The sequence below is a fragment of the Notothenia rossii genome, assembly GCF_949606895.1.
Source record: "Notothenia rossii genome assembly, chromosome: 10".
In the NCBI taxonomy this organism is placed as follows: domain Eukaryota; kingdom Metazoa; phylum Chordata; class Actinopteri; order Perciformes; family Nototheniidae; genus Notothenia; species Notothenia rossii.
In genome coordinates, this window is record NC_136908.1 from 25,580,570 (window position 1) to 25,608,548 (window position 27,979).

Below are 27,979 nucleotides of genomic sequence, written 5' to 3' on the forward strand. Positions count from 1 at the left end.
AAGATTTCAACTTTAACGGACATGTTGACCGGCGGAACATTTTTTTTACGGAAACTGCCGCACGGTCCCCTCGTTCCTTGGAAGAGGCGGAGAGGTGGGTGTTTTTCATCTGCTGGTGGACTACCTGAGAAATACAGCAGGAGAACATGCGTTTTACCGTATGCTTCCTTGTGGGGCCGGGGTCTAAGCCAAACTATATCCGGTCACAGAGATCTGCTATTTTAAAGTAAAGTCAACACATATAGACCCTAAATATAGTCTATATTAAGAACGAGAAAAGTCTTAACATATATATCCTTTTTTGTAAACATATGACAAATGTGTGAGGGTGATGACGTCAGAGCATCGTCTTATGTGCCAGGGCTTAGCCCCGGACAGCCCAAGCCCAATTTAATCCCTGGGTATTTGTGAGGGAGCTCCTATATGGCATTACCCCGCTGAAGCTCACCAAAGTTTAACATATTTCATAGTTCAAAGTTTTGTCAATTGTTTTTTTTTATTGGTCAAATACTCGTTTCTGAGGAGTTTTACTGGAATGAAAGAGCACAGAGTCTTCAGAAGCAAAAAAGCAGCATACTGCATTAAACCTGACCTTCACAGAGAGGTTGAAGTTCATGTGGAAAGGAGGCTTCAGTAGTCTGTCTGCACTCTGTTTAGTTTTGCTATCTTACAATCAATATAGTAAATGTGAGGTAAAGTGTGTTGCCAATGTAACCGGCTAGAACTCAAAGTTGCGATGAGGTCTTAAAATGTATGCAAAGGGTCTTAAAAAAGGTCTTAAAAGGTATTAAATTTGACTTCAGGATTCCTGCATATACCCTGTAGAAGCTGCTGGGACTCCCAGCATCTTCTACTGAAGCTTTCCGAGTAAATCGCCAGAACGCCAACACCTCCTCATCTCCACCGCTCCCATGTTTTATTTTGTGTTGCCATAAGTTAGTCTCTCTGCGTTTCTGCGCTGGGCTAATGCTAATGCTAATAATGCTAATGAAATGGTGGCTTCACATCACTTTTTTGTTTGTTTTACGGGGCGTGGTTTGCAATCTGCCCAGCCAATCAGAAATATAGCTCTTTTCTCACAAGAGAGCCGCATGAGAGTCCCTGCTCTCTAGCAGGGGGTAAAAAGGTTCTCATGAACTAATTTTAGTTCCGGCTCTTTTTGGTGTGAACGCGACATTTCGGGACTATATCGGAACTAAAGTGGGAAAAGTACTCCGGTGTGAACGCGGCTATGGAGACATGTCCCAGTAAAGGCACTAAATACAAACATGAACTTGAACAAGAAAGTTCATATTTTAAAAAAATAAAAATATGAATGAGCATTATCTTTCCTCTTTAATATTTTACAAGAACAAGTGTGTCTTCTCAAATATAACTTTGTTGTGGCCATAATTATGCTTATTGACACTTTGCCTTTTCCTTTGTTTCTCTTCTCATTGTCTCTCTCTTCTCCTCTCCATATGGGATGTATAGATGGCAGAGATCCACATGGTGTACGTCAGCGCTTTGCTCCTGGCCTTCTTTTCACAGTTTCAGAACGCAGGCCTCCTCAGCTCGCCGCTGGTCAGCCTCCTGATTGGCACATGGGTTGCCAGGAACTACCAGGTAGAGTTAGCTGCTCCTTCACATCAGAACAAAAGAAAACTGAGAAAGATTTTCTTTTGTATTCGCCAAGCTGCAGTTGAAACAGGTGAGTAACACCATCTCAATGCTTTGTTCTGCTTTTTGCAGCAAAAGATGAAGACGGGCCCTTTTCTGCCCAGAGTGATGAAGCTCTTCGTATATTTCCACCTAGTCTTTACCACAGGGATCACCTTCAGTTATCTGGTCAAGGTAAAATCAACCACAATATCATGTAATTGATCCATTTCAACTCAAATAGCATTCTTTTTTATACATACTTTTTATTGATTATCTTTGATTGTATAAAACTGTTGGTTTATCACCATTGTTTATCTTATACAGAAAGTCGTTCAAGGAGATGAGAGTGACTTCTTCTTGAAATTCCTTGAAGTCAAATTTGGGCTCAACACAACAACGTGAGTCACAGCTCTTACATGAAATGTTACAATATAGGCTTACACAAAGCTCTGTCTATCCATATTTAGGTTTGTTTCCTGTCAGTATAATCGTATCCAATGTAATCTAATTGCAATATTTTCTTTTCCTTCTTTGTCAGTGACTTTATCACCAATTTCCTCCTGTGCCAAGAGAGTTTCCAGGTCCCGGGTCAGGACTTATTTCTGCGCCTGACGCAGGCCTCAGTCCTTCCCTTCTACTTACTGGTGCTCACTGTGTGCCTGCTGTCCACCCTTCAGACCATTTACAGGAGACTCAGGTTAGAGATTTGTACAGAAACACTGTGCATGAGGCTCATCATGGGTGTATTTAAAAAAATTACATTTACAGAGCTGCTGATCAAAATGAATACCAGCTACACATTCCTGACCCGCCAGCTCATAGCGTATTCAGGATTATAAAAATGATTTCAACAATAATGTAGCTCGGGTTAGAACCTATCCGTAATCATGACAACCACTGCCCATTATTGCTTATTATTTGTGTACTTAAGACTTTGCTATATATTTTTTTCTGTGGAATTAAGTTTGTTTCATTTGTTCGTTTCAATGTTTTTTGTGTTTTTTTATTATTTTATTCACAGAATTTCAGAAATGTAAACTGCAACGTGTAATTTGAATGATTTATTAATGAGCTGAACACAAGCAGTAGGTGCAGATTATCGGACACTAATTCTACAAATGTCAATGTTTCTGTACAACATTACATTTAATACAGTGGGCTGCCGATGAAAACCAACCTCAAACTTGAAGATGGGCGAATAGGAGAGCAGCCCGAGGTCATCTATCATGTTTTTCACACGTTGATTTTTGGAGGCCTGGCTCTTCTGTTTGATGGGTATGTTGATCATTTGGAATCCTAACATGTTTCTTAAAATATATCATTGTTAAATTGTAATGACACAACAGCACATTGACTGTTTGTCTTTCACTCAGGATGAAATATTTATGGACCCCGTACGTCTGCATGTTCACAGCGTTCGGTGTGTGTTCTCCGGAACTCTGGATGACTGTGTTTAAGTGGCTCAAACTCAAGTCCATCCACCCTGTAGTTCTGGTGAGCCTTTTTTAGTTTTAACAGCAACCTTTCTTAGTAATATTATTATTATTATTATTTTGGATTTTCTCCTGCTAAATACCCACAAAAGGGCGTTTAAGTTGCATCAATAACTTGCCACATTGTGTTGCTTCCTTTAAGGTATTATTATAAGTTGTTAATGGTTGCTTATGCCCTCTAGTCTCTCATCCTGAGCACAGCGGTTCCTACCATCATTGGTTTCAGTTTGTGGAGAGAGGTGAGATTTTCAGCTTTTTTAAGCTCTTTTTTAAGCTCTTTTTTAAGCGTCTTTGAGCATTAGGAAAAGCGCTATAAAAATCTCATGTATTATTATTTATGTCAAATATTTAAAGAAGCATACATGGCCTTACACTGCTCTTTCTCCTTTCTGCAGTACTGCCCTCGTGTCTTAGCAGAGCTGTCAGAAGTGCAGGAGTTTTACGATCCAGATAAAGTGGAGCTGATCAGCTGGATCAAGTGAGTCCTTATATCTTTCTGTATTTTTAAATATATCTCTTAAGTCTTTATTGTGGCGGTTAACTACCTCTTGCTGTCATGCAGGTCACAGGCTCCAGCAGCGGCGGTCTTTGCCGGCAGCCCTCAGCTGTTGGGAACCGTGAAGTTGTGTTCAGGTGCAACCGTGACCAGTTTACCGCTTTATACAGATATCAAGCTGCTGAGGAGGACTGAAGACGTGAGTGAGATGAAATATTTATTCTGAAGGAAAATAAACTAAAGAAGAACATAGATTCAGATGCAGTGGCGTAACTATCGACGTTGCACCGGGGCCCAGAGCGGGCCAGGGGCCCATGCAAAAATAAATCAAAAATATGGCATTGACCGGTTCGCGCAGTCTTCAAAGTAACCAAGCAACCTAAATGAATTTGTCTGTCCAATAACCTTGCTCCCTCTCATGTCATGTGATACCTTGCGTGACGAGCGAACCGTTTAATCAACCTGTACTGTACTGTAGCTGTAGCAGCAAGTTCGGTAGCATTATAAAAAATGTAATAGCTTGCATTTATAATGTACAGCAAACCAAAGCACAAGAGTGGCGCTCAAAAGAGAAAGGACAAGAGAGAACAAGGAGATGTAACAGTTAAACTGACTAAATTAGACAGTTATTTTGGTCATACATCGTCCTCGAAATCGAGCGCTAACGTTAGTAATGTTGACGTGCAGCGGCAGCCGGATCTAGAGGCTAACGATAGCTCATGTGCCTCACCACCATCATTGCCATCTAGCTCCACAAGTGAAGATGTATCTGTAGCTGTGCAACCTTCTTCGCCAGCCAGCCAGGAGGAGAGGCTGGATTTGGCTATGCCAGGCGGTGGTCCAACAGTTCCCCCAAGGGCCCCAACCGATAGGGGACTCTATGGCGCTATTGAGACCCCCGACGCCAAGATCACAAGCTATATTATAGCAACCGGTCTATGTAGGCCTACCGGCCCATTCCCCACAGACAAACATGAAGGAAACAGGTGTAATCCTCTTCTTAGTTCGCTGTGCCGTTGTCAGGCTGTGGTGGTCTGAGGCCAGGGCAGGCTGTTGTTGATAGCCTACTTGTAGCACTTCTGAGTGGTTGTGTATGTCCTTGCGTGTGTGAGCGCATCAGTGTGCGCTTATGTTTGGGGTGATGGGGGGCCCTAAACAATATTTGCACCAGGGCCAATCACAACCTTGTTAGCCTACTGTTCAGATGAGTTAAGTAACGACCATTGTTTTTCTTGCAGACTTACCAGGTGTATGCAATGAGATCTGCAGAGGACATTTATAAGATTCTGACTTCTCAGAAGGCTAACTATGTGATCATCGAAGAGTCCATTTGTAACGAGCTGAGTGTTAATAAAGACTGTAGGATCAAAGATCTGCTTGATATTTCCAATGGACACGTGAGTTACAGTATGAACTTATTATTTTACCACCAGCTGCAGATCCCCCTCTGTTTATCTAGTAATGCTGTTGCCATGAGTTGAAAAGAGCAAAACACCAAAATCTGAATTGTGAGGTTTTCATTCACAGAAACAAAGTGCTATTTTCTTTTCTTTGTGTTGCTCTTGTCCATTACTAAGAGACATTTAAATACTACAATTGTAAATTGCACTGTATATCTAGATATTGAATAGACAAACACAGTTTAAGGGAATAGCTTGGAAATGAGCTGGGCGTTAGATATTTATTCATTTATTTTAAGAGGGACAGTGCACATTAATCAACATTTCTGTAAATGTGCCAGAGTTAGCCAAGAGGCTATTTTTCATCTGTAGTCCCTGGACAACGATGATGGAATTGATTCCACTCTCATGACCGATTGTTAAATATATAGCTTCCAATGGTAGACAGTTAGCTTAGCATAACATTTGGAATCCGGGATGAACGGCTAGCCTGACCCTGTCAAACAAGAACAAAATTAGCACATCTAAAGCTAACCAAAATATATATATTTTGTTTATTTTATGCACAAAAAAACCCATATAAATGTAATATTTTGTAGTTGCTACAGGGTTTATAAACTGGAATTATTCTTGGCTGGAAGCAGTTATTTCTTTATTACAGCTAAGCAATTTTTTTTCAAACGCTGAGCTAATTCAATTCAAATTCAATTGAAAGGTTTTATTGTCATATGCACAAAGCTACAGTGTAGAAATGGCAATGGAATTCTTCTGACCTGAGCTCCTCCAACAATGCAACATATATAATAAAATACAAAAAGCTAAGCTAACTGAAGCTTCATATTTACATTTGAGGCATAGGAGTGTTATCAATCTTCTAACTCTTGGTCAGAAAGTAAATAGGTATGTCACCCGACATGTCAATCTCTTTAAATGCATGTTCAATATGGATACATATAGTTAATAACAATGCAGGAATTATTATAAATACAGCTTGTGTATTCTGAGATATGTCATGTTTTTAAGGAAGTCATTAACATCCCATATTATCTTGTGTGATTCAGGTGGTTTATGACAAAGGAGAGGTTTACTCGTTCTCCAAGCACGGAAGATTCTGCCAAGAGATAAAGATGAACTACTCGCCTTACACCAACTACTTCACCCGGGTCTTCTGGAACCGCTCGTACCACGTGTACAAAGTGAACTCTGTCATCTCCTTTCAGTACTGACAGCAGCTCCACCTTCCTGCTGAGACTCAACTGAGCCTGACTCTGCCCTTCTCCAGTGTTCCTTGTCCAAAACACAAAGGACTCTGGGAAAATGTCTTATCACTGGTACTTTCCACATCCTGGCGATGGTGATGATGCAAATTCAGACATACATATTGTCCTGGTTTTGGCCTACGCATTGTTAAAATCAACATGAAATGTCTCATTTTAGGATAAAATATGCCATCAATCAAGCCATGTGTTACTGCAATGTATTTAATGAAGGGAGAGTTTAATATGTGAGTAGTGTGCTCACGTTGTACAGAAGCTGAGAGCAGGTGTGGTTGATGAGATTTTGCAAAAGGGAAGTGATAAAGTAAAAGTGAGCAATGTTAAAGAACATTAGCCCGTGAATATATATTTGCAGCTCGTTAGCAAACCTTAGGAAGATGAAAAAGTTGTGATATCACATTTGAAGTGTAAAGCTGCTTCAAAGAAAAGAAAGATGAACAATTGTGGAGAGACAGTTTGTTTTTAATGTGTCTTATGTGCTCTGCTTTTCCCATTTTAAACAGGCTTTCTTTTCAAATCCCCGTCGTTTTATGTGAACTCATATTTTGATTGATTGAACATGCATGGACAAAGGCACAACATGTGTGAACTTTCTTCCAGCCTTAAAGTGAAGTGGATGCTGGTTCTGAAAATACTCATTTCCAACGCTTTGTGTCATCATGCTCTTCATCTGGATGCCTTATTTTGAGATGCATGACCTGACTGACTGTTTACCCATCACAGTTTAAGTTAAGCCTCAGCGTGACCATTTCACCTCCTCTGGTTCTTACCTAAAGTATTTGGTGGTTATTTCCTCTGATGCAATAATGCAATTCGTACCAATGACTGTCCCTCTGCAAAAGGCCAAGCAGTAAATATTAGTTGCTTTTTTGGATTATGGAAAATAAAGTGTGTATGAGTTGATAAATACAAAGCTGATCTCTACAGTCTGTTGGCCTATTTTTGGATAGTTTCTATAATGATTTTTATAAGTTAATATGATGATCCCTTTTTCATGCAAATTGGAATGAATAGGGAATTAAAAAATAACTTTTTTATAGAATAAATGTTCACCTCTAATGTGTATTTATGTGTATCACATTTGATTGTCCATGTAGTTTATTAATTTACTACTTAATTGTATATAACGAATGAATTCATATTATAGTATTATATTACTCAATTTTCTTTAAAAAAAAACACATCTTAAATGAGACAATCAGACAAAATATTATAATTCCCCAAAAGTGATTCAGTAATATCTGTGCAAGCAAGGGATAATCAAATAATGAAATGTAGTGAAGTAACGATAAAAGTATTATAAATGAAGAATACTAGACTAAACTAAAAAGTAAATCTAAATTGAACTATAAGTACAATAAAGTGAGTAGTCTTTGACACGCACAGTTATAATAACACATTAAGTCCACGCTCGCAGTATAAATATGCGCTAACACTGCGCACCTGTGTCTCCCTGGCGAAGAAGCGGAACCGGAAGAGGCGGCGAGATGTCGAAGCGCAGAATACATTATGTGAGAATTAAACAGTCCATGTAGCTGTTCCAGCTTTTATTTTGGAGGTTATTCTGTACATTAGGCTAATTTTTTTTCTATTTGTTCCATTTGGCCTATAAAGGTAAGCTAACCCGTCCCCGTGTGTCCGTACCGGGCTGAAAAGTTTAGCTAGTTAGCTAGAATATTAGCCCAAAACAACGGCAGCTCCGCACACAGCAGAGGATGGAAGAGGTGCGCTTGATTCATATACACTTGAAGCCAAAAGCCACCGTAGTTCAGTCATTTTCGCTCTCTCGTGGACATATTTGAACTCCGCCCACTCGGCACAATACGATGATCTAAATAAACTTACCTTGGTCACCACAGAAAATAAACAGAATATTGAATATAACTTTGCTAATGTTACGATCTTTAAAGAAATAGTTACATAGCTGGCTGACATAGCGTAAAATAAACGTGGTTGGGTGTTGTTCATGAATGTGTTTATATTACTACTCTTAATAAAATACAGAAAATACACTAAATGTGTGGGATTATTAAATGTGACCAACAGAAATTATGTTGTCAAAAGCAGTAATAACAGCAGTCCATCTTTGCTGTCCATCTCTATGATAAGGTAGCTGAAGTGAATTTGCCTTGGTATTTTGGGACATAACTATCACAATTTAGAAATAAAGAATATAAAATAAATTAGGATCTCACTATAAAATAGAAATTCACTTGGACTGTTTTCAGAGGCTCAGTAGTATTCCTCCTGATGACTATTTGGTAAACTGGTCTTGTGTGTTCAATTGATATGCAATCATTTTGTTCCAGGACAATTTCACTTTGTTGACATAGAGCTCCAATATAGAGTAAAAATAAAGCAAGCCTTTATTGGGATTTGTTAATCAATTAAACTAAATCCAGAATGTGTCCTGTTCCCCAGGGGAGGATGAGTGTGGAGACGGTGGACCGGGTGGCTGCTGTGACCAGCGGCCGGCCCAGCACCCCCCTCCAGACGTCCTGGTTTGAGTTCCTCCTGGACGGCAGCCTGCTGGAGAACCACCTGCAGAAATCATACCCAGGTCAGACCAGTGTGATGAGGGATGAACAGCTGATGTACAATGCCTTTACCAGATTGGTATTGGTCTCTTCATCTAATAAACCAAATTATAAAAAACAAACACTGTTTCTATTCGTTAAATAATCTGCTCTGTATCAACTGCGACACAACTTCCCCTTGAGTTGAACATGGCTTAAATGTCTTTGCTTATGAATGTATTTTTGATTAAAAAAAATATATATAAACGAATGTTATGCCTTGGTTATGAAACAAAAATCTCTTCGTCATTACTCATTATTGAGTAAAGCACATAAATGTTTTCTCTCTATTTTTGTATCATGTTCAAAGTTGTTCAACTCAAGACATGCTTATTTTTGAATATTGCATAATAATCACCCATTTTAATTTAATCCATCTTTTTTTTCTACATGTATAACACTTAATTGCAAAATAACTTTAAAGGATTACATTTTGAGTGGACACCTTAAATAAATGGACTGCATGCTTTTCAATGTCCATATGTGTGTGTATGTGTTTCCCACAGACCCAACACCAGTGCAGCTGATCATCCAGTTCCTGGAGCAGGCGTCCAAACCTTCTGTGAACGAGCAGAACCAGGTGCAGCCTCCAGCAGACAACCGCCGGAACCGCACCCTGAAGCTGCTGGCCCTGAAGGTCGCTGCACACATGAAGTGGGATCTGGATGCTCTGGAGAAAGGGTAAGAGTGTGTGTAGGTGTGTGTGAAAGGCTCTTTCATATACGGTTTAAGCTGAGGAAGACAGTGTGACTTTTCATGCTTTTCTTTGCTCGTCCACATTGCTTTAAGTCAATTTGGAATGTATGAAAGTCTATAAAATCATACAGATGTTTGGATCATATCCTTATTGATCCTTTCTTCCCCTCCAGTTTGACCATTCCAGTATTAAATATGTTACTCAACGAGCTCCTGTGTGTGAGCAAAGTGCCTCCAGGGGTGAAACATGTGGACCTGGACCTCTCCACTCTGCCTCCCACTACGGCCATGGCTGTCATCATATACAACCGCTGGTGAGTAAGATCCAAAGCTGATGTACGAAGAAACGTTTTGCACTTCAGATTGTTTATTCTCTGTTATTTCTCATCAATTGTATTCACATTTGTCACAAAGAAGAAAAACTGCATGAATACAAATAATAAAGAATATTCAGAGTGTTTTTAATCTGAAGTATTTCTCTTTGTTTCTTTCATAGGGCCATCAGAACCATTGTGCTGAGCAGCTTCCCTGAGAAACAGACCAAACCAGGACCTCACCAGATGAACATGTACATTCTAATCCTTCTTGTTGTACCAAGCTAAAGTTATTAACAGAGCAAATACTTTTCCTCATGCTTATTGTATGCAGTTGCACATTTAGGAAATACAAATATAACTTTATAAAAGTGCTCTATATGATGATTTGTTGTGCTATGGTCTCTCGCAGGTTAAGTATAGTGCAGCAGGAGAAGGAGATGACTGAAAACATCCTGACTGTGGTGAGTTCATGTGGTTTCTAGGAAATTCTCTGATTTCTCTCCAAACGACATTGATGATATCTATTAACATGTTATCGTGGTATTTATCCACTATTAAACCCATTTCAAAATCATCTAAGAATGATCCAGGTATACCTCAAAATGACAGCGTATTAAACCTCCTTATTATAATCTATTGTATAAATAATATCCTCGTGTTTTGAATGTGACATCGGATGAGGAGTAGAATGGATTTAGAAAACACTTAGCCTACATTGATCCTATTCACGTTCATTCAAGAAGAAGAAAGTATAGTATTTTAACTTTTTGCTAATTTCAAAGGACTTTTGAGAGAGGAATTAACTTGCTTTTAAACTTCCACACTGGTTTACAGTATGCTCTCTTTTTCTAAATAATGGGGTCTTGTGAATGGCTGCTTGGGCTATGCGTATTATTTATGCATAACATCACAATTATATAAGAAATGAATCCTGTTATCCAATTTTTCTTTTGTCAAATAGTTTTGACATGCATTTCATTATATTAAAGGAATCCTGTTTTGTCCTTTTCCACTGGCTATGAAATAACCTCAAATACCTTGCTGCCCTCAGCTGAAAGAGCAGGCGAAGGACTCCATCAGTGTCCTGGAAGGAGCTCTGCAGCTGAAGAAAGATTTCTATGTTCACACTCTGAGGACTCTGGACCTGCTGGCTGCTGACGCTGCTGCCAACGGGGAGACGGAGTCCTCCACCGCAGGGCTCAGGATCAGTGCTGACGAGCTGCACTGTCAGGTCAGCGGCCTGCACAACATCCAAAATACAACCAGATGGACCTTATCGAAGCAGGGAGAACTTGTAAAACATCATCTCCCAATGAATCTGAAACAAATGTCCGAGAAAGGAAGTGTCACTCATTGCATTTCTAGTGTGTTGAATATGAAATGGGTCTTAATTTGTACTTTGGTGTTTCAGGCGAATTATGATCTGGGAGGGATTTTCTTCCAGCAAGGCTGCACAGATCAGACAGCCTATGAGAAAGCCCGGGATCACTTCAGACAGACTAAGGAACTGTTTACAAAGGTAGATTCACTCGTGTATCACTTATGTATTTAGTCAAAGATCATACAGTAGTAGGCACATCATTGTAGAAACACATTATTCTGCATTCACAAATACGAAAAGATGATATCATTTTATGGAGAACATTATAAACAATATGTAAACCAAAACAATTATTCAAATGATTTCAAGGAAAGAAACATACATTTAGTTAAAAGATAAAACAGATATGTATATACTTAATGCATACATATACTGTACATTACACTTATATTTAGTTAATATACATATTGTATATTTGTATTGCACAATCTTGTCATAACTTCTTATGTTTAAACAATGTATTTAATGTTATTCTAATTCTAGTCATAAAACCCAATGGAACTTAATCATCACAGATTTGGCCTCTTTCAGTCCTTTTATTGTTACAGTTCAATACCAGTAGTAATTCATAGACTCTTTGTTTTCAGCTGGATTCCACCGTCCACGTCCACCTGGACGAGAAGCGTCTGGCCGGCTACTGGAACGCCTGCAAAGCTCTGACTGAAGACTGCGACCCGTCAGACACACAGAACACGCCCTACAACCAGATCAACAGCCTGATCAGAGCGCACAACCACCAGGTCAGAGCGCATCTGTAACACCTAAGAGCAGACTTGAATGAAAGATACCAGAATGGAGGTAGCAATGTACTTGATATGATTTATTCCTCTCTGACAGGCTGTCATTGAAGCCTTCATCAAAGACAACATGTGCCGCAGTTTGCCAATCAACTTCAGACGCTCTGTTCTCAGAGAGTTCCTGTACAAGGTCCAACAAGGGTGAGAACATCATTTCATCCAACATCAACTGCTTGCTGGCATTGCATTTGATTTGATGTTTTTAATATACAGTGCAAAGAGTCACTTTCATATTTATAAAGGATCTCACAAACATCTAATTTCTCGATGCCCTCTAGGGAGTCCAGTCTGGACGAGGTTTGCTACAAGCTGTGTGTTTGCAACGCTGTCCGAGATGCTTTGGAAGGAGAAGTGCTCAGTGTGCGCTTCCACCAGCTGCTCCTCAAGCCCAGCAAGAAGATGATGGACTTCATTTTAGAGGTGCACACTCGCCTTCTTGTGTCTATAATATGTGCGTCTGATGAGGGATTCTTACAGGAGTAATTCAAGCTTTAGAGCTTCAACTGATTGAAGTGTTCAAACCTGGAACATACAGAATATTGAAGTATGACTTATGCCTCTATATTTCCTTCACTCAACTATTAAATAAAGCTCAAATGACCTTTAAACAATGCAAAGAAGCATTATCCATGTTCCCATTTGGTGTCAGTGAGTGAAGACCCTTCTGCTTATAGAAAAACATTTGTGGGAGTTTTATAAAAATTAGCATGAGGATTCCTAATAATCTTTTTTATTACATTTTTTTTTTATGAAATCTGATAGGATTTTTTGGAATTGAAGTAAATCTGTGCAGAGGTTTGAGGAGTATGTATCTCTTTTTTTCTCGTGATAGTTTAATGAAAAAGGCTTCTGTACATTTGAATGTAATATTCTACGTCCTGCAGGTGTGCACACTTTCACTGGGAAAAGACCGCCCATCTGAGTCATCCAGGAGGAACATGGCCACTTTTATGAAGTGAGTATGAGCAGAGTAGGGTCACCTAAAGTGACGATACGCTGATCTACGTAAAGTCAGAACCTACAGCTGGCTAGAATGCAGATTGCTGTGCAGTGTTCAACATCTTTGAATCCTCCTTTCAATGATGCTTTTGTCATTATGCAGGACTCTGTGTGAGACCCTGCAGGAGCTGCCTCTGCTGATGGGGGTCTCCTCTCATAAGCTCTTTGTGGAGCTGCTGAAGGAGGAGGACAGGAAGGTGCTGGTGGAGCAGCTGAGGAAGAAATCAGCCACCATCAACCTCAGCGCCAAGCCTCTGCCTTCCTTCTATGACATTCCAGGTACGGCATTCATCTAACGTGTGTTATCTGCTGGTTGAAATGTCTTTTTGAAGCGTCTCACTTCCTGCATTGGGCTTCAGCTTCGTCGAGTGTGAGCATCGGGCAACTGGAGCAGCAGCTCATTCTCTCACAGGAGCCCCGCAGGATCAGACAGATCCTCATCGAGCTGCACGGCATGGCTGAGAGACCCTTCTGGAGGGTCAACAGCAAGGTCAGAGCTCACATACTGACACAGGAGAGAAAACAGATATAAGAAGCACTAACATATTTGATATCTACTGTATATTTAAGGAGTAACAAACATGGTCGATTTGATCCATAGCCACCATTAAGGATATTTTCTACTTTTTGTGGAAAATGTCTTATTGATTTTCAGATATAATGATGTATTTAAAAGACCACTTTCTGTTTGTGTGTACAGTGGGAAGTTCCAAAGGACTACATCAATGTGATCCTGGGCATCAAAGACAACCTGACTAAGGACCTGGTTTACATCTTCATGGCCAAAGGACTGCACTGCATATCAATAAAGGTAGGGCTGCACTAGTGAGGAAAATATATAATAAGGTTATTGAATATCGAGAAACAAATATTAGATTGGGTCATTAAATGGGGTGTTTCTCAATGTCGAGTAAAGCTGCTCCAGAGCCACTATTTCAAGCATACTGCATCATCGAGTGCCGCCAAAGGACTGTTCCAATGTCCAGCATACATGGAATTCTACCGAGCCCGGCGTACTTCGTAGCGAGAAATTTCAAGGCTGCACATGTGTAGACTCCACGGTCTTAAAATCCCCACAATGCTTTGCGCACGGACCAATTTCCCCAAATCTGTGGCGGAAAATGTAAGGCGGGGCCTTGGAAGCAAGTGACTCGGAAGACATGTGCTACCAAGCAAGCGTACTCAACATTAAGAAAGACCCTGGGTCATGAAAGTGTACATAGTTCTGCCATTTTGCTGCATTCAGCCTACTGCTAAAATACAACATATTGCTTGTTGAATTAAAATCTCAATCAAAACATTATTTTATTTAACAAGTTTAACATTGAATTAAACATAAAAGACAAATGAAAAAAAGAATTATAGTTATATTCTAAGTATCTTTTTTTTTCAACTTAAACTGAAAGCCTCTAACTGTCATTTCAAATCAAAATCAAAGTTTATTTATTCAACCCAATATCACAAAAAACGTTTTTCTCAGTCGGCTGTACAGATTAAAAACAAACAACAACATTGTAAACAATCAAATTAAAGGAAAATGAAAAGACAAGATACAAATATAATAACAACAAAAGACAATAAAAATACAAAATAAATTGCAGGAACCAGGGATATGAAAACCATGACATATGGTGCTGTGTCAAATAAAAGAATGCTTACATGATCAGTGCCCAGAAATATTACTTACTTAGAGAAAAACTAACCTAGCTCATCAAAATAGTAAAAGTGATACAATAGGTGAGGAAATGTTTGAGGCACTGTGGACAAATGCAACAATGATTTAAACACTTACAAGAGGTATATAAGCTTTGGGATTATAACAATGTTTAAAATGTAAATCCTTGTTTCCTGTCTCAGGACTTTCCCCACGCCCGACAGCTGTACTCTGCCTGCCTGGAGCTGGTCACCGAGTTTTCCCCCAAGCTGAGGCAGGTGATGCTGAACGAGATGCTGCTGCTGGAGGTCCGCGCGCATGAGACCATGGCAGCCGAGGGCAGCAAGGAGAGACCCCCCTCAGACCTGGTCAGCAGGGTGAGGGGATACCTGGAGATGAGGATACATGGTGAGAGGATGGAAGCACTGGGAGCACCTGATTTTTAACTAACTATCATTTGTCTTACATTTTCTGGCATCATCAATAGTTTAGACACTTTTGAAGGCACAAGATCTATGTGGGTGGCATCACAATTCGCTCACTCCTGCAGTAAAAAGAAGGATCATTTATCAAGTTTGTACATTATAGAACAAAGAAAAACACACAACTGCTACTCTGTCCTGTGCTAAATACAAAAACAGTTTCTTTTTTTCACAACGCATACCAAACTAATCCAAACCACAGCAACATCAGCACACACCGTTCAGATGCACTGAACTCTGTGTTTGTCTCCAGATCTGCCTCTGCGTCAGGTGGTGGGGGAGGAGTGTGTGGCCTTCATGTTGAACTGGAGGGAGAATGACTACCTGACCCTGCAGGTGCCCCCCTCTCTGGTCATGAACAACCCGTACATCAAGGTAAACAGTCAGATACTGCCTGACTAATGCACTCACACAGATGATAGCTTGGCTCCTTTCTACATTAACAACACAAATGAACACGTGCCAGTGTGACCGGTCAAGCACCAAATAACAGATACAGTTAGAGTCTAGCTGACTAACAAAGAGGAGCATTTAGCAGCTTAAAAGACTGATATTTGAAAGACCAGTGGACCAGTGGACTAAAATGTATCAAATAATAACAATTCTTTGTGTGTGCTCAATGCTTCACACCGACTTCACACCGACTCTAGAAGGTGATAACAAGTAAATGATGTGCTCACAGCTTCTTGTTCTGCCGCTGAATTGGCCAATTTAATGAATTGTTGCACGTTTAAGCCATATGATTTGTTTACTAAAAGACTAAATGGCTCTACCAGCTACACGTCGGCCCTTAACAAAGTATGTTTGATGATGGACCCTCGTCTGGCTGTGGGATGGTTTAAACGCTCAGGACTCTTGGTTTGTATTTGATTCATCCCCCCCTCTGTTTCCTTCTGATAGATCGGTCAGCTGCTGGCTTCCACGTGCAAAGAGCTGCCGGGTCCTAAAGAGTGCCGGCGCACAGCCAAGGAGCTGTGGGACGTGGTGGTGCAGATCTGCAGCATGTCCGTCCAGCACAAGAGGAACAACGACGGCAGAGTGGGGCTCATCAAACAGAGGGAGTCCTCCATGGGCATCCTGCAGCGGTACACTGCCAACACTCAGATCTGAGAACAACAACACAATCATACACTGAGACTAACGCTCATTCTGGTGCTTTCATTCTCTCACCCATTCAGGAGCAAATTCATCACTTTCATCAAGAAACTTCGAGTAAGTATTCAACAAACTAAACACTCCAAACATCCAATCCATATTGGATGAGGTGCTAATGGTGCAAATGCCTTCTTGTTTCTCACAGGAGCCGCTGGTGCTGACGACCCTCATCTCACTGTTTGTCAGGTTCCACAGCATAGTGCGGGTATGTCCATGATTTCAGCTGTTGGATTCGGAACTGTTCCACATTGATGGCACCCTGCGGAGTCTTACATAAGCTGTGTGGTGTAGGGTTCATTTTGTCAGCAATTTGTTCATATTCCTGTGAAGTTTAAACTGAACCTTTGCCGATCACTGTAGGGGCATGTAGGTTCCAGTGCAGGAGAAGCAGTGAGAGGGAAACACAAGATAGGGCAGGTAAGAGCTCATAGGAGAATGAGAATACAAAATGTAAAAGGAACATTACATTTTAGAATATCAACTATAGGGTTAGGTAAAACGAGATGTTTCCACATTTTTTTTAAAATATTTTGGATACAAGATGATCCTGTTCTTTTTGTTAAATGTACCTTTACAAATCACCCTAGGGATATTCAGGTTTCAGAACAGCAAGAGAAGTGAGAGGGAAGCACGTGGTAGGACAGGTAAGAGTTCACACAAGAACAAATAAATATACAGTTCAGGCCTAAATTATTAGTCTCCCAGGAGTTATGGAACATTTTCCTAAAATTCTTCCCAATGTTTCCAACATTGATAAAACTTGATATAATCAAACATTCACCAGTGCTATTTAGTAGCTTTTGGTACATTTTGGAACATAAAATACGTTTTTAGGCTTGCTTTATTTCAAATATAGTGAAACATGGTTTGGTCAAAAATATTAGCCCCCAGGCCATTAATAGTCCATTTGTACCCTTTCTGAGCCACAACTGACAACAAGCTCTTAGAGTAGTTCTTTAGGTTGGCACAGGTCTCTTGAGGGATTTTGGCCCATTCTTCCTTTGCAAATGGTTCCAGCTGGTCCAAATTGTGTGGTTTCCAAGCATGGACATTCACTTTGAGCACCCGCCACAGATTGTCAATAGGATTGAGATCTGGGCTATGTGCGGGCCACTCCAGCACCTTGGCTTTGGTGTCCTTTTGGAACTTTTGGATCAATGTTGATGTGTGCTTTGGGTCATTGTCTTGTTGGAAGACCCAGCGACGACCTAAGTGAAGACTAAGAGCAGATCTTTTCATATGATCCCTCAAAATGTCACCATCATTTTCTTTTGTCATGATGGCTTGCACCCGAACAAGGCTCCCTGTGCCTGAGGCTGCAAAACAACCCCACAGCACGATGTGTTCTTAGGGTTGAAGGCCTCTCCCTTTCTTCGCCAAACATGAGCAACATCCATGTGCCCAAACAGTTCCAGTTTAGTCTCATCAGACCAAAGCAGAGACTTCCAAAACTCATCTTTACCTTTCAAATGTTCACGGGCAAACCTCAGTCTGGCTCTGATGTGCCGCTCTTTGAGTAAAGGGGTTCTTCTGGGACGGTGGCCCAGAAGCCCACCACGATGAAGAGCCCTCACAACTGTGTTCCTTGAAATATCAATTCCAGAAGAGGCCAGGTCAGCAACAATCATCTTGGCAGATGTCCGGGGATTCTTGCTGACATCTCTGACTATTTTCCTCTTTAAATCTTGCGCTTTCGACCGCGCCTAGGTTTGTTTCTTACAGAATGTGTCTCCTTGTACTTCGCAATGATGCAACGTACAGCAGTTCTAGACACTGTGAAGCGCTTGGACATAGCAGTACAGCCTTCCCCCTTATCATGAGCCTCCACTATTTTCTTTCCTTTGTCTTTGGCATGGTGAGTAGGAGTAGTAGTATAGTCCCTCTCAATAAGGTATTCAAGTGCCTGTTTCTTGGAGTCCTTTTATGCTGATTGAATGCTCAGGTGTGGCTTGAAAGCTGATTCATTGATTTGGTGTGCTTTGAAAGCAAAAATTCACATGGGGCTAATATTTTTGACCAACCCATTTTTCACTATATTTGATATAAAGCAAACTTAAAAATGTATTTTATTTTCCAAAATGTATCAAAAGCTACTAAATAGCACTGGTGAATGTTTGATTATATCAAGTTTTATCAATGCAGGAAACATTGGGAAGAATTTTAGGAAAATGTTCCATAACTCCTGGGGGGCTAATCATTTAGGCCTCAACTGTATAAGGACAAGTATTTATTAAAATGACAACAACAGAATTAGATGAAACAAGTTGTGTCAAGTGCCCTTAATTCTTTTATGATTGTAAATACAGGATTATCCTGTTTTTATTGTTAAGTTTAAGCTAAACCTTTATTAATCACCCTAGAGAAATTCAGGTTTCAAAGCAGCGAGAGAAGTAAAAGGGAAAGACATCTTAGAGCAGGTAAGATTTCACACCGCTGGTGCTCGAACACGTTGTACGTGATGGGTTAAGACGAAGACCAATCACAACAGAGCTGGCCAGCTAACCAATCAGAGCAGACTGGGCTCTGGCTTCAGACAGAGGGTGAAAAGAGGTGCTGCAGCACAGGCAGTATGAGAACAATAAAGAGCTTTCTGAACATTAAAGCATGGAGACATGTCACAGGAGAGACACTACATACTGATATGAACCTGAAAATGAGTGTAATATGTCTTCTTTAAACTAGATTTGAGTCTTGTCTTGTTATGGAGAATATTGCAGGTTGATCATCAGCTGACGTTGTTGCCGTTTCATCTTTAAGACACAAAAAGAAAAGAAAAAGGTTGTGGACGAAGTAAACACTAGTTGCGACTAAAATTAAAAATGGCTTCAATGTTGCACCATGTGCACAAATACCATGTTATGATGGAAGTGTTTTCAGCAGGACACTGAGACATGTTCTCTAAACTGCTTACAGTATCACTGATTTTCTCCTGGGTAACGTACGGTTTCCTCCCTCTTTAGGATGATATTGTAAATGAAGTGACAGCCGAACACCTCACCATCTGGCCATCTACTCTCCTAAAGTAAGAACTATTTTTCTTCTTAATGAAATGTTACAATTTCTCGAACAAAGCCTCTAAATGTACTTTGTGTGTGTGGACTAGCATCCAGGCAGTGGATGTGGAAGCTGTGGCGGTGACGGTCAAAGAGCTGGTGTCCTACGCCCTCACCCTGAACCCTAACAACCAGTCGTGGCTCATCACACAGGCAGACATCTACTTTGGTGAGAACAGACCAGCAGCCTTTGTTCCTGTAGTGATACCGGCAGTCAGAAGTGTGTCCTTATATTTCACGTCTCAGTTTCCCTGAAGACTGCTGCTCTTGTCTCTCTGTTTCCAGTGACCAATCAGTACTCTGCTGCTCTGAACCTTTACCTCCAGGCCGGAGCCGTGTGCTCAGACTTCTTCACCAAAACTGTGGCCCCCGACGTCTACTCGGACCAGGTACACACAGAAAACCTTATTCAGGCTTTCACTATGAACAGCTAGATCATTTTGAAAAAATCAACAGTGATTTTAAAATGAGTTTCTACAGTCCGATAATTACAATACTACAACATAATACATTATCTCTGATCAAATTACAATAATAAAAGAAAAAAAAGATGAGACTAAACATACTTTATTCACTGTTCTAGTGTTAAATAACATGATCCCATATGTGCACAAACACCTAATCTAGTAAGAGAAGAAAAATAGCCACACAAGTTTTGTGATGGATCTTGAAATCTAGCCAGGATCACACTTTTAGAAATAGTCAGAATTTTCGGAAAATGCTAATTTATTTATTCAATTATAAGTCTATAATTAACGTATTAGTCTTCCATATCGAATATTAAGTTAACACTGCATATATGTGTGTTATATTGAGCTTTATTAGGTCATGTGTAAATTGATACAGCCATTTCTTTATCATGCTATAATAAATATTTGAGCACATGGGACTACTATAATATAATCCAATGCATAGGAAACACTAGTCCCATGTGCCCAAATACTGAATGTAGTTACTAAACACTTATCAGCCAACTGTTTCAAAATGGTCTTGTCTTCAGATTTTAGTTAAGGCAAACCCACAGAAAAAAAAGATGTCAGTTGCAGGCACAAATATGTTGAAATGAATCCTGTTTTAACTCTCTGTTGTCTGCAGGTCCTGAAGAGGATGATCAAGTGCTGTTCAATGATGAACTGCCACACACAGGTCAGAGGTCATCCAGTCTCCCTTTTCCTAAGATGAATTGCAGCTGCTAATTGCTTTAGAATCTTAACATCCTGATATAAAAATTGTTTTTTTCAAAGTACAGTGCACACTTTGTTTTCTTCCATTTTGAATCTGCCTTTAAGCGCCTGATTTTCCTTGTTTAACTCTGTTACCTCTTATCCTTTTCAGGTGGCTGTTCTCTGTCAGTTTCTGCGAGAGGTGGACTACATGACGGCATTTAAAGCTCTTCAAGAACAGAACAGGTACGACATTACACACCCAACCGTTTAGACCGAAAGCACTGTTCCTCTCACCTCTCACGTCCTCATCTGTCCCCAGTCACGATGCCATGGACTCGTTCTATGACTACATCTGGGACGTCACCATCCTGGAGTACCTCACCCGTATCCTTTCTGTTAATGATTCTGAACTGCCCTATATCATATGCAGTTGATTTCACATTCTGTTTTTAAGAAACCTTCTGTTACGAGGTCCATTTTTTCCCTTTTCCTTGACAGTGTGTTGAGATATTCACCACAAGCGGGGCGAGACGGAGAAGAGACAAATAGCGGTAAGGAGTTCAAACCTCAGTGGATTACATCAGGTTTATTCTAACACCAAGCTGTATATATAAAAACTGCTGTTCTACTACTTTATAGAGTTAAATCTATCTTTTAAAATATGAATCAAGTTTTGTTGCGGTCATTTTGATTGCCAACATCGAGGGAATAAAAAGTGTTCCCTCGATGCATTTCAGATATTATTATTTATATTTCAGATAGCGGGTGTCTTCCATGGTTAATGCATTATTTTAGCTCTCGTGAAACATGCAGGGTTCTTACGGTCATTAAAAACCTGGAAAAGTCATGGAAATTCAAAATGCTATTTCCAGGCCCTGGAAAAGTTATGGAAAACAATATTTTTCCCAAAGTTTTGGAAAAGTCATGGAAATGTAACTAAAGTTGCATCAAATATAATTTATATTTGATCTAATCACCGAAATAGTAATACTATAATGATAAAACATACTGTATGGTATAGTAAGGAAACGTAAAATGGCATTTAACTGACGAGGTATTTTGCTGGTGAGAGATTTTAATTGCTTTAGCGTCTAGAAGCTAGTAAGCCTATTTGATTTGTTTTAGATAGGCACAACATGTTTCAAACCTTATTTTCCTGTTCCATGTTAAAATAAACCATTTTCAGTGGTACCGCTGAGAAAGAGTAATTTTCTTTGGTCATGGAAAATTAGGTAAAGGTCCTGGAGAAGTCCTTGAAAATCATTGGTGAAAAAGTGTATGAACCCTGAACATGTTATCCTTCAGCTTCTCTGTAAATGACACCACATGTGGTTGTAGTCTTCACTACAGTTACATGATACAGCCCTGTTAGCATTTATTTATTGAGTTAAACTGCAAAAAAATTCCCTATGTGCAATCAATAAAGTAAATCTAACTTCAATGTTGTTAAAATGGGGTTTTGGAAGTCAGTTCTCTACCATGTCTATCGATAGAAACAGCTTTAACCATGTGGTTTAAAGTGCTGTTGAAAGAGGTGTAATATGCTATACCAAATGTTGCAGATCATCTAGCCGTATGCTTTCAGAGGCTACAATAACACGTCCTGCCTCTGCCTCCCTCAGATCAAAGCGATCGGGCAGACAGAGCTGAACACCAGTAACCCCGAGGAGGTGCTGCTGCTGGCCGCCCAGAAGAGGAAGAAGAGGTTCCTGCAGGCCATGGCCAAACTCTACTTCTAGGAGAGTGTGAATCACTGTCAGATGGGGGGGTGGGGAATGTACATTTTTTATTTTGTGGTCGAAAATAAACTTCTAAAATAAATACAGTTGCTCATTTGTACACATGCAATCATTTAAAATGAGAATAAGAAAATAAATCACTGACTCTTCATGGCCCTGAGTCACACAAACAATGGCTGGATCACAACAGCAACAATATGTCTTAATCAGCTGGAGCTTTCATTAAGGTTCATAACAAGCTACAAAGTCATACTGAAGAATGAGCTGAAGAAGTGGCAGTCATCCATTTGAAAACAATGACACATTTCATCTGACCCTGAAGCAGTGTTACAAAGATTTGATCTGCTGACTACCAACATATTTCATATGCTACAAAAGTAAACAATTGCACATCACTTTCATTTCCTAGAAATGACAATTCCACTCTTTGAATAAAATTAATTTCGGAATTAAAGCACCCAGTTGCTAAAATCAAGCAAAAAAAGCTTTAGCCAATAATTTAGAAAGATATGACCGTGGATAATGCATTCAGAGACATTTGAGTTCAGCAGGCGTGGAGTAAACTCTTCAGTGTTCGGGTTCACAGTCCGTCTGCCTCTGTTGACGGAACTGTTTCCAGCTCTTCTGGTTGGGACCTGAACCCCGGCCCTCTTGGTTCACACTCTTCAGAGTCTTCCTCTTGAGCTTCAGTGTGAGACGTTCTTCTCTGTGCTGCTGGGCGGAGTGAGGAACTGTCCGCTCACTTCCTTTTGATTGACGTCCTCCTGAAATAAGACGAGTAAAAAGTCAGAAACCAATAGAATAGCTGCAGCAAAACAAATGTACTTATGTGTTATGGCAGTTTTCTTTGAGATTTGTTAAAGATACAGCTATATTAAAAACAGTCCCTTGAGTTACATTGGTGTAAACTCCAAAGAATGCACACCATACATCAGTTCCCCTGATTTACTTTATTTAATATCAAACTAGTAATTAATTTAAGACAAATGATAGAGGCTTTCCTGAACCCTAAATCCTAATTATTTATCATATCACAACAGAATATTTTTGAGTTTTAGTTTAAGATATAGCTGGAGGGATGTTTGAAGAAATGATTGAGATTTTTTTTTCCATTCACCAAAAGATGAGATAAATATGACTATTTTTTGCAGCCCTAATAGACATCTAGTCATAAAGAGTCACTCTTAACAAAAAAGATCCCTTTACTGTTAAACAGTTTATTTAAAATTGTACTAAATGTTAACAACCATCCGTGTTAATGATTGTAGAAAAGGCAACCCCCACTCTTAGTTTGTCTGGAAAGAATGTAGCTCCTATTCTTAAGGAGGCTAAATGTACTTATTGTAAATCACCTGAAGAAAACAAACTAATGTAATGCAATATCTCAGCAGAATATACGAACCAGCATGCTCATGTAGTCCAGGTGCGTCTGGACGTTGTGTCGGTCTTCTTTCTTTATACTGACAAAGTCTCTCAGCGCTACTCTGCCAAAAAAGCTAACTGCCTCCACAGAGGGGGCCATCCAGCTCACACACTGCTGCAGGGAGTGTGTGCACAGACCTGAGAACACACAGTGCACATGGTTACACACTGTGGGTCAGAACATGGATCACAACTCAGAAACGTCACGTCTTATGAATAATAACCACAATACACACAAGTGCCTCAGCCCTTTCTGACACAATGTGAATCTTACCTGAAACTTTCTCCACTGTTTCCTGATGAATGAAATGACTCAGCACCGAGGCAGCCAACACTCGATACTCAAAGACCAGAGAGTTTATGTTGATGATACACAAATCTAAAAGCTGGGAAACACAAAATATAAGAGAAAACAACATTAGACATGAGCCACACTTTAACTGAGGAATAAATAGCATTTATATAAGGTGGTTAAGTCTCTATTTCTTACGTTAGAGGACATAAACAGAAACCATAAATACTGACAGATTCTTTACTCTGGTATAAGATATAGAAAGACAAGAGATGTATCTGATTGAATACCACTGAGGTAGTGCCGTTCATCAGAATCAATCTAATAAGCAACGCAGACATGCTCATTTTTTGTTTTTTAACTCAACTGTGAGACAGGGATTTTTGTCAGTACGTGTGCTTAAATAACCCGAATGGGAACAGCTACCTGTGTCATTTGCACGTAAGCCTCCTGTGGAAACTGCGACTCCAGCAGGTCAGAGTTTGTGCTCATGGATGCCATCTGGAAGTAAAGCTTCAGCCAGGAGACGGCTGTTTCAGGACAAAGGCTCCACTTCAGTGCCTGAGGGAAATGGGTCAAGTTGAGTTCGGCAAATATCACAGCTATGTTATTGATCAAATTAAGAATAATGAGTCAATAACTGTGGATATACTTATTATAGTATTACCTTCAAAATGATGAGCTCCATCTGCAGGATCTCCTCTTCATAGTAAGTCCCTGCAGTCACATAGGCCATCTGTGAGAGCTTGGGAGGACAGGCTTCCTACAAAGACAGGAAAATGGCATCATTATTTAAAGAATAAGCATGTTATACTGTATGTACAAATAAAATACAGTTGTGATGCCATCAAGTATATTGGGACGTGTTTTGGTGCTCACATTGCTGCACTTTTTAGTTTGTTGCAATGCTTTGATGCCTGCCTGTTGCTCCTTACCTCCATCTTGGATGCTATAAAGAGACAGGTTATCCCGATGAGCTGCAGCATGTTCTTCTCAATGTTGTCCTGCGTCAACATGAAGCGGTCGAAGTAATCTTGAGCCAGGTAGAACGTCTGCCGGTGGAGAGTGTAGGCCTCACTCACCTGGGGAGACAACGACAAAAGCAAGAAGGTTAAGACATGTTGTGATGATCGATCAAGAGTAAAGAAGATGGCATGTTCAAGTTTATACTATTAGGGGAAAATATCATAATTGGAAAAAAAAAAACTGTGTTTTAGTAGCCTGATTTTACATTGCGTTAATCAAGATATCAAACAAGGCTTGAACACCTATGGAGATGGGAAAATGGACGGATGTCCCACAGGCAATAACTAATTGGGTTAGAATTTTGTACATATTTAATGATGCATTTACAACTAGTCGAGACATACATTTTTAACTGTGACAAATATTTCATGGAGCATGTTTGTGTGTTTTGTTAATACTCATTTGCCGACGTACCTCAATTAACCAGTCGAGCAGTATGGATCTCATTCTGGGCTGTATCGCGGGGTGTTTCTGCATGAAGCTCTTGCTGTGTGTGTAGTTCTGCTCCCTGCCCACCATCTTCACCCACACGTCTTCAGGAGATCCCCATCTGTACGCGCAGACAGAAGGGAGGAGCAACAATGGTCTTTAACCAATTCAATACAAATCAAATGGGCAACTTTTCGACAGTAAGTAAAAATGGCAAAAAAAGAAATCCAGTCCATCAAATGTGAAGATTCGAAAATGTTCATGTTCTGACATTACAATAAATAAAATATTGTCGGGTTTTAAATGACTGTATTAAACTGTCTGGCAGAAGATAATTAAGAGTCAAACCATTGCTGAATAGTGAATGAAACTCACCCAAGAGGAGGCAGAGGGGACGGCTGAACCAGGGTGTGTGTGGCAGTGAGAACGGCCTCGCAGTCTACTCCCCTCACAGCAGCTTTGATGAGAACACAAGGCTCAGCCACGCACTCAAGTACTGTATAGTTCTGAAATAGAAACAAGAACATTGAAGGCAACATAGAGATAGAAACAGCACAAGATATTTCTGATATATCTGCTGAAATGGTCTTGAAGAAAATGATATGCTTGGGGGAGGAAGAATCATTTGGCTCTTTATAACTGTAGTCTATTCTCTTGAATCCCTGATGGCACTCTTTGCTCCTAATTTTACTCAAAGAAAACAGTGCTTCACTTTATTTAATTGTCCAAGAACAAGGTTTCAGCTTCTTAGATATGGAGATGTCCTGCCATTATATGATTAATATCTCATCCAATAGATAATCATTTGGTTTTTAAATCTGACAAAACAAGATATTTTAAGACTTCCCTTTGTACTGCGAATTGACATTTTGCTTTATTTTCTGTCATTTTATAAACCAAACAATAAATCACTACTTAAATAAGCTCTCACATACCCATACATAACACTACTGTCCACTAGTGTGAGTTGGAAGCTAAACTGTATTTCATTGTCTTTGTACCTGTATTCTGTGCAATGACAATTAAGTAGAATCTATTCTAATTAATAAAAGAAAGGGGCATACCTTCTCACACTGCAGCTTTGACAGGGGCTGGAACTTTTTTCTGTTGCTTTGCTGAAAAGAAAAGAAATAAGTTGTATGTCAGATCTCAGTGTATATAACAACTAATGAAAACTGTTCTGTAGCCTCATAAATGATTACTTTATTACCTTAGTTACTTTGCTTTTCTGCCCTGGAGCATTTTCAGATCTTTTCTGCAGGCGACCACTGCAAAGAAAACACACTGAACTCAACATGGAGTTGTCGATTTTACAACAGAACAACTAATAATCATCCATAATAATTCATATAGCAACACAATGGGTATTTACCTTCGTCTAGACATGGTTTTGGAGGTTGCTGTCTGTAAAAAATAATATTATTAGAAGCAACGTTAGTGTTTGTTAAGCAGGAAGTTGGCCCTCAGATGAAAACAGTTTCAACCAGCTGCAGCTATCTTGCACAAACAGATTCATTCAAAACCAAGCCCGTTGAAATCACATTTACATACTATCATAATTTAAATCTCATCCTACGCGCCAACATTATTAGTGAGCGCGTAAAATAAGCCCCTCTACAGCAAACACCAGCGAATCTGCTGCTAAAAGCACACTTTAAGACACTTTATATGACCTTTAGAGATATTTGAGCCCTGAAGATCCTGTAGTTTAATGCTACAAAAGGACCGTGAACACCACAAAGAAACATGCAGTGAAGCCCCCCCAAACAGCCACAACTCTAGCAGCAACACAAAGGCCTGGGGAGGACATTTTGAGTAGTACCAGTGATAAAATGACTTGAATTCAGTACTTACACAGAAGTACACAATCCACAACTATTACACAACCGATACGTTACGGTTTGTTTTACTTTTACGTGATATGTATAGTTAGTTACATCATGATTTAGACGCATTAATATCCAACTTTACAAACCAGGAACAGACAGCAAAGGACTCATTCAAACTGTGCTTCCTCTCCACACATTTCCCAAAAACAGTCACCACTGTTGACCGGACTACTTATATATAGCTAGTATTTGCTAACTTTGATGCTAGCTTGATAAAAAACGCAACAACTCTACCTACAACCGAGTTTACAAAACTATCAATAAAATAACAAACAAACTACTGCTTTAATTGTAGCATACACGTACACACTTGCCCATAACTTACTTCTGAATTACCCAGAACTGTAAAGGTACAACTCTTCGCTAAAGAAGCTAGCTAACTCTTCAGGAGCAGTAATGTTTGCAGCTTACCGAGTCGGTTCCGAGCCCAAATTAAACTCGTTTCCAGTTGGCGCTGGCGCCAACAAATGAGCATCTGCGGCAGATTGCGCATGTGTGTAAATAAATACTCCCAACCCTAAAGCTGACAGCTCGTTACCTCGAACATTAACTAGAAATTAAAATAGGCTCACGTATAACTTATAGACAAGTTACTGTGA

General features: G+C 39.9%; 3 protein-coding genes across 9 annotated transcripts in view; 2 read left to right on the forward strand and 1 right to left on the reverse strand.

The window, feature by feature from the left end:
• The window catches only part of LOC307022532 (putative C-mannosyltransferase DPY19L4), a 29,610-nt gene extending 22,379 nt beyond the window's left edge, over positions 1–7,231 (forward strand). The window contains exons 9-19 of one of the 2 annotated variants that reach the window (XM_079655351.1): positions 1,474–1,605; positions 1,732–1,833; positions 1,966–2,039; positions 2,180–2,338; positions 2,797–2,916; positions 3,015–3,135; positions 3,317–3,373; positions 3,530–3,612; positions 3,697–3,829; positions 4,869–5,027; positions 6,092–7,231. In XM_079655351.1, the coding sequence (XP_079511477.1) occupies positions 1,474–1,605; positions 1,732–1,833; positions 1,966–2,039; positions 2,180–2,338; positions 2,797–2,916; positions 3,015–3,135; positions 3,317–3,373; positions 3,530–3,612; positions 3,697–3,829; positions 4,869–5,027; positions 6,092–6,256 (1,305 nt within the window). In that variant the 3' untranslated portion in view covers positions 6,257–7,231. The remainder of the gene's footprint in view (positions 1–1,473; positions 1,606–1,731; positions 1,834–1,965; positions 2,040–2,179; positions 2,339–2,796; positions 2,917–3,014; positions 3,136–3,316; positions 3,374–3,529; positions 3,613–3,696; positions 3,830–4,868; positions 5,028–6,091) is intronic. The other variant, XM_079655352.1, reaches the window with a different exon arrangement.
• A 513-nt stretch (positions 7,232–7,744) lies between these two features.
• Positions 7,745–22,422, forward strand: ints8 (integrator complex subunit 8). 5 transcript variants are annotated; one of them, XM_079655960.1, is made up of 30 exons: positions 7,745–7,818; positions 8,729–8,867; positions 9,390–9,564; positions 9,753–9,893; positions 10,076–10,147; positions 10,306–10,357; positions 10,948–11,127; positions 11,308–11,415; positions 11,865–12,017; positions 12,115–12,215; positions 12,353–12,494; positions 12,959–13,029; positions 13,177–13,352; positions 13,433–13,563; positions 13,774–13,884; positions 14,931–15,135; positions 15,463–15,584; positions 16,110–16,294; positions 16,388–16,421; positions 16,510–16,569; positions 16,725–16,781; positions 16,952–17,008; positions 19,325–19,386; positions 19,468–19,586; positions 19,703–19,806; positions 20,513–20,563; positions 20,753–20,826; positions 20,903–20,967; positions 21,091–21,134; positions 22,206–22,422. In XM_079655960.1, the coding sequence occupies exons 1-30, from the start codon at positions 7,795–7,797 to the stop codon at positions 22,320–22,322; spliced, it is 3,132 nt and encodes a 1,043-aa protein (XP_079512086.1). In that variant the 5' UTR covers positions 7,745–7,794; the 3' UTR covers positions 22,323–22,422. The 5 variants fall into 5 exon arrangements, with proteins under 5 accessions (XP_079512086.1, XP_079512089.1, XP_079512090.1 ...); XM_079655961.1 differs by having other exon boundaries at positions 7,758–8,031; XM_079655962.1 differs by having other exon boundaries at positions 7,758–7,921.
• Positions 22,347–27,956, reverse strand: LOC307023000 (G1/S-specific cyclin-E2-like). 2 transcript variants are annotated; one of them, XM_079655965.1, is made up of 12 exons: positions 27,792–27,956; positions 26,864–26,895; positions 26,702–26,759; positions 26,556–26,606; positions 25,867–25,997; positions 25,477–25,612; positions 24,972–25,118; positions 24,704–24,799; positions 24,463–24,597; positions 24,019–24,130; positions 23,725–23,882; positions 22,347–23,086 (listed from the first exon to the last, which is right to left on the reverse strand). In XM_079655965.1, exons 2-12 carry the CDS (start codon positions 26,875–26,877, stop codon positions 23,009–23,011), a joined length of 1,116 nt encoding a protein of 371 aa, XP_079512091.1. In that variant the 5' UTR covers positions 26,878–26,895; positions 27,792–27,956; the 3' UTR covers positions 22,347–23,008. The 2 variants fall into 2 exon arrangements, with proteins under 2 accessions (XP_079512091.1, XP_079512092.1); XM_079655966.1 differs by having other exon boundaries at positions 27,706–27,809.
• Positions 27,957–27,979: the final 23 nt, after the last annotated feature.